Consider the following 5431-nt stretch of genomic DNA (forward strand, 5'->3'; position numbering starts at 1 on the left):
TTGGGCAGTTAGGTGGTGGTCAGGTTGTGCTACTTCGCCTCACCCTATCAGCATGATAACCTTGGCCGGAATTGCACAGAATATTTCTTGATAGCTTCAGTTGAACCTACAGCCTCCAGGGTACGTGGGCATTATCTGTTTTTTGAGATGTGTGTATGCTTATGAAAAATGCGACCACAAGAAGGGAAGTTAACAATCCATTTTTTAGATGTTATTAATTCAGCTTATATAGCGCGAAACCCTAAAATTGAAGTACTAAACCAACCATTTAAGGCTTTATTTTGTAAGTGGACAGCTTAAATGATTTTAAAAGTATAAAAAATACAAGAGACTGATTTCATGATTATTTCATTACTTCTGTGAATTGCTTAAGTACAAAACTGTCTCCTATCAAGGTAATTCGGGTTCTGATATTATGGACGAGGATGATGAGTTCTAGTAGTTCTTCAAACTGAGGTGATAGTAACCAACATGGAATAGATGGACAAGGGGTCAAACAATATATAGGAAGAACCACCAACCTTGCTTTCATCTTCTTGTGCCTTCTCATTAGTGTCCTGAGAATCTGCTTCCTGAGAGGCATCAGGTGCTTTGTTTTCCTCAGCTGCTTGTTTTTCAGCTTCTTCTTTAATTCTCTTTTCTTCCTTCTCTTTTATTAGGCGCTCCTCTTCCTCTGCCTTTTCTATTAATCTCTTTTGCTCTGCACAGCATGAACAGTATTGGACACATAAAAACTATCCATCTAAAATTAACATCTTCAACAACATTTACTCGATATACCCCTCTTTGCAAAACGACGAGTTGGCTATGAGGGCTCACCTTTGAGCTTGTCGACAAGCCCCTGGAGTATCTTCTCTTCACCCTTCAGTTTTGTTAACTCTGCTTCATCTTTCGCAATTGCCAATTCGGCCTTTTCAACTTCCTGATTCCGAATAACGACACCACTTTTATATGTAGCTACTTTCTTCTTTAACTTCTCCCTCGCCGCCTTGCCAGCTTCCCAGCATGTATTCTTGCAAGTGCCATTGCTACCGTATTCGTCACTCCCGTCACAGCAATCTAGCAAACAATGAGGAACAAGTAGAGCAAGTTATAAAAGGATCAATGGAATAGGAGCTCCAGCCAGTTTCTTGGTCTCTAGTCTTTGTTGTACATGTATCTTTAGTCTTGACAAAAACAAATAAAGCAATGGAACAAAGAAAACGCAACTGCTATTAGCCTCTTACCGCATATACCATCATTCACTCGCGACGAGAAGATGGTGATTGGAGAATGTCCGGTATTCTTGCAGTAGAATTTCGCCTCCGGGCACGCGGATGTCCCTGCGCAGGAAAAAGGAAGCACGATTCAGTGAACTGCTCTCCTGGTTCCAACATTGGCACAAATATATGAGCCTAACAGAGAGAATATCCCAACTTTCACACATCTCCGGCACGAATGGATCCCCAAGACTCCCACAGTTCAAAACCAACGCGCACAGGCCATGAAACTAAGGGGGGCTGGCTCTACAGAAATCTCGGAGAAATCACACCACACGCGGAAGAAAAAGAGCGTGTTTTTAAGCAAAGAAGAAGAAAGAGGCGGTACCTGGCTCGTCGGTGCCGTCGGGACAGTCGCAGAAGTCGTCGTTGAGCTGATCCCTGGTGAACTTGCCCGATCCGTCCCTGCACTTGATCACGCCGCCCCTGTAGTACGCCTCATCTGCGCCCAGCAACGCTAAATTAAGAACCGCATCTACCTGGCGTCGGCAGCGAAGGCGCAAAAGAAAGCAAAGCGCGGTCAGATCCGGGGGGAACCTTGCGGAGGGATGCCGAGGGTCTCGAGCGGCGGACGGGATGCAGTGGCGGCGGCAGAGATCCATAGTAGGAGGAGGAGCGCGAGGACCCTCATGGCTGGCCGGAGCAGCAGTGGACGGGTCGGCGAACAGCGTGGGTTCGCTTCAGGTTTGGGTGTCACCAGGCAAAGAACCTCCGCCCCACAGGGAAAAACGTAACGAGCCTCGATTCTTCACTATTTTTTTCACTTGTCTCTCCAACAAATACCCACAAATTTCCTCCCATGATAGACAGGGACCCGTAGGATGTGTTTGGTTCGGAGAATAGGTTAAATGGCTATAGATATCCTCAACCACCTCTGGCTAGGGATATCTTTTTTCTGTTTGGTTGGGTAGAATGTTAAGTGGCTGGAGATAGCCATTTGTCCGTTTGGTCTGAAGGATGAATACTGACTAGGAGTTGTTCTACTAAGAAGGTGAAATCATCTCATAGTTACATTTTTTTCAACATAAATCAGCCAAATATGATAACCCCGCAAAAAGATCAGTCAAATATGATATAAATAGTAACAAAAATGAAATTTTAAGTAAAGTGCTCCTCGGTTAGTACATATGCTTCTGAGCAAAATAGACAAATACAAAGTACTTTTTTTTATAGAAGATAAATACTTGAAAAAATACATCTATACACAAAACGATAACAAAGAGAAAGAGGGGGTTGCTACACATCAAAGCTACAAAGTAAGAAAGAGCACACACGCGCACATGCAAAGAGAGGACATATGCATGCAGGCGCATAGCACCCAACAGTCATCCGAGAAAGCTCTCAGGCATTTACGTAAACAGTTGTTGAGCATGATAAGGAAAGTGTCGTCGACATCTCTTCCCGTTCCAAGCTTCAACTTGCAGCTCACACAACAGAAGATAAGTCGTAGGAACGATTGCGCGAACACAGGAAGAACGGCAAGCCAGCTAACGAGCCACACGAAGAAGCAAGCACTCCAGCAGCCTGCTAGCAAGCCACACGCACACGCTCGGCCAACCTCAGCAAGCCGGCGCCCTGGTCGCTAGCAACGCATGCAGCACAAAGCTAGCAACGCCGCTGGCTGCGCTGGTCAGCCTCTCCACTACGTGCTCTGACCGGTCCCGTCGTCGCGTCATGGCTTGCTCTGCCGCCTCGCCACCTAGCGACATGGTTGGATCCGCTGCCCCGCGCTCTGTCTAGCCTCGCCCCCGCCATGGCTAGCTAAGCCACCCCGCACCCTCGACGCAACCATCGCCCTGGTCAAAAATCTACAGCCTCGACGCCGCGCATCAGTTGTGTCGCCGCACCAGGTAAGGAGAAGAGATGAGACCGGGAAAAGAGTGGTGAACAAAACATAAGCGAAGAAAACGGTTCGCGCATGCTGGTGGCTGGGCATTGATAACCCACAAGTATAGGGGATCGCAACAGTTTTTTAGGGTAGAGTATTCAACCTAAATTTATTGATTCGACACAATGGGAGCTAAAGAATATTCTCAAGTATTAGCAGTTGAGTTGTCAATTCAAGCACACATGAAAGACTTAATATCTGCAGTAAAGTATTTAGTAGCAAAGTAGTATGGAAGTAACGGTAACGGTGGCAAAAATAACAGTGATAGTTTTGTAGCAATCGTAACAGTGGCAACGGAAAAGTAACTAAGTAAAGATCAATATGTGAAGAGCTCGTAGGCAATGAATCAATGATGGATAATTATGTCGGACGCGATTCCTCATGCAACAGTTATAACATAGGGTGACACAAAACTAGCTCCAGTTCATCAATGTAATGTAGGCATGTATTCCGAATATAGTCATACGTGCTTATGGAAAAGAACTTACATGACATCTCTTGTCCTACCCTCCCGTGGCAGTGGGGTTCTATTGGAAACTAAGGGATATTAAGGCCTCCTTTTAATAGAGTACCGAACCAAAGCATTAATATTTAGTGAATACATGAACTCCTCAAACTACGGTCATCACCGGGAGTGGTCCCGATTATTGTCACTTCGGGGTTGCCGGATCATAACACATAGTAGGTGATTATTGACTTGCAAGATAGGATCAATAACTCACATATATTCATGAAAATATAATAGGTTCAGATCTGAAATCATGGCACTCGGGCCCTAGTGACAAGCATTAAGCATAGCATAGTCATAGCAACATCAATCTTAGAACATAATGGATACTAGGGATCAAACCCTAACAAAACTAACTCGATTACATGGTAAATCTCATCCAACCCATCATTGTCCAGCAAGCCTACGATGAGATTACTCATGCATGATGGTGAGCATCATGAAATTGGTGATGAAGGATGGTTAATGATGATGATGGCAATGGATTTCCCTATCCGGAGCCCCGAACGGACTCCAGATCAGCCCTCCCGAGGAAGATTAGGGCTTGGTGGCGGCTCCGTATCGTAAAACGTGATGAATCCTTCTCTCTGATTTTTTTCTCCCCGGAAGTGAATATATGGAGTTGGGGTTGAGGTCGGTGGAGTCCCGGGGGGCACGAGGCAGGGGGCGCGCCCTGCACCCTCGTGGACAGGATGTGGGCCCCCTGATGCTGATTCTTTCGCCAGTATTTTTGCATTAATTCCAAAACGTGTCTCCGTGGATTTTCATGTCATTCGGAGAACTTTTATTTCTGCACAAAAATAACACCATGGCAGTTCTGCTGAAAACATCGTCAGTCCGGGTTAGTTTCATTCAAATCATGCAAGTTAAAGTCCAAAACAAGGGGAAAATGTTTAAAAAATAGATACTTTGGAGACGTATCAAGCATATCCACCAGATTTTCGTGACTCCACTCAACCGCATTTCGAGGGTATATTCCACGAATCTTGGTTGTCCATATCCCTGCTTATCCCTCCTGCTCAATGAACCAAACACATGGCAACCACCTAAAAAAGGGCTATCCCTGTCCACTCGAGGGATAGCCATCGAACCAAACACATCCGTAAATGCGGGAGGCGGCCATCCAACACTATTTTGTATATGTCCGTCAGTAAATGGCAATTCAAAACTCAAATTTAATTTGATCCACACAGCGCGCCGGATCACACCAGTGCCTGATTTCATACCCGATCACAACCAAAAGAGACCAGTATACTTAGTTTCTAAAAATGTCCAAATCCAAAAGAACACCAGTCCTGCAGTTCGACGACCCATGCAATTTTCTCCGTATCGGACCGGCGTCTGCTCCTCGATCAAGATGTCATCGTCGTCGCATAGACAACCTCCATGTCCGCCTCCCTGCGTTCTCATTGTCTGTCGCTATCAACTAATCTTTTTACCGCTGCAACATCTGATAACGGGCGGATTGCACGATCATTCTCGCGTTGGCATTCAAAGAGTCCAGATTCAAGGTCAACATCTTGGCGTCCTCCGCATTGGCGGCGATCTTCAACTTCTTTCCCTCGAGTGCGGCCTTCCTCTCTTCGATCATGATCCTCCTCTCGTTGAGCATGAGCTTCTTGTTTTTTTTAAAAAAAAGAGGCTCACCCCCGGCATCTACATCTGGAAAATGCATGCGGCCATATTATTAAATAAGTACGACTAAAAACATAGTATTAGCCCCATTATAGCTCATAAACGGAGCAAAATTAAAAAAGGGGAACTCATTGCCACAAC

At 45.4% G+C, this 5431-nt stretch overlaps 1 protein-coding gene across 1 annotated transcript in view; it reads right to left on the reverse strand.

Annotated features, from left to right (window-relative positions):
• Positions 1 to 2002, reverse strand: part of LOC119267995 (glucosidase 2 subunit beta-like) — an 8099-nt gene extending 6097 nt beyond the window's left edge. Inside the window, exons 1-5 of the mRNA XM_037549471.1 lie at positions 1797 to 2002; positions 1588 to 1701; positions 1227 to 1322; positions 820 to 1059; positions 522 to 700 (exon numbers count right to left, since the gene is read on the reverse strand). Of these exons, the coding sequence (XP_037405368.1) occupies positions 522 to 700; positions 820 to 1059; positions 1227 to 1322; positions 1588 to 1701; positions 1797 to 1890 (723 nt within the window). The 5' untranslated portion in view covers positions 1891 to 2002. The remainder of the gene's footprint in view (positions 1 to 521; positions 701 to 819; positions 1060 to 1226; positions 1323 to 1587; positions 1702 to 1796) is intronic.
• Positions 2003 to 5431: the final 3429 nt, after the last annotated feature.

Source organism: Triticum dicoccoides, chromosome 3A, assembly GCF_002162155.2.
Source record: "Triticum dicoccoides isolate Atlit2015 ecotype Zavitan chromosome 3A, WEW_v2.0, whole genome shotgun sequence".
NCBI lineage: Eukaryota > Viridiplantae > Streptophyta > Magnoliopsida > Poales > Poaceae > Triticum > Triticum dicoccoides.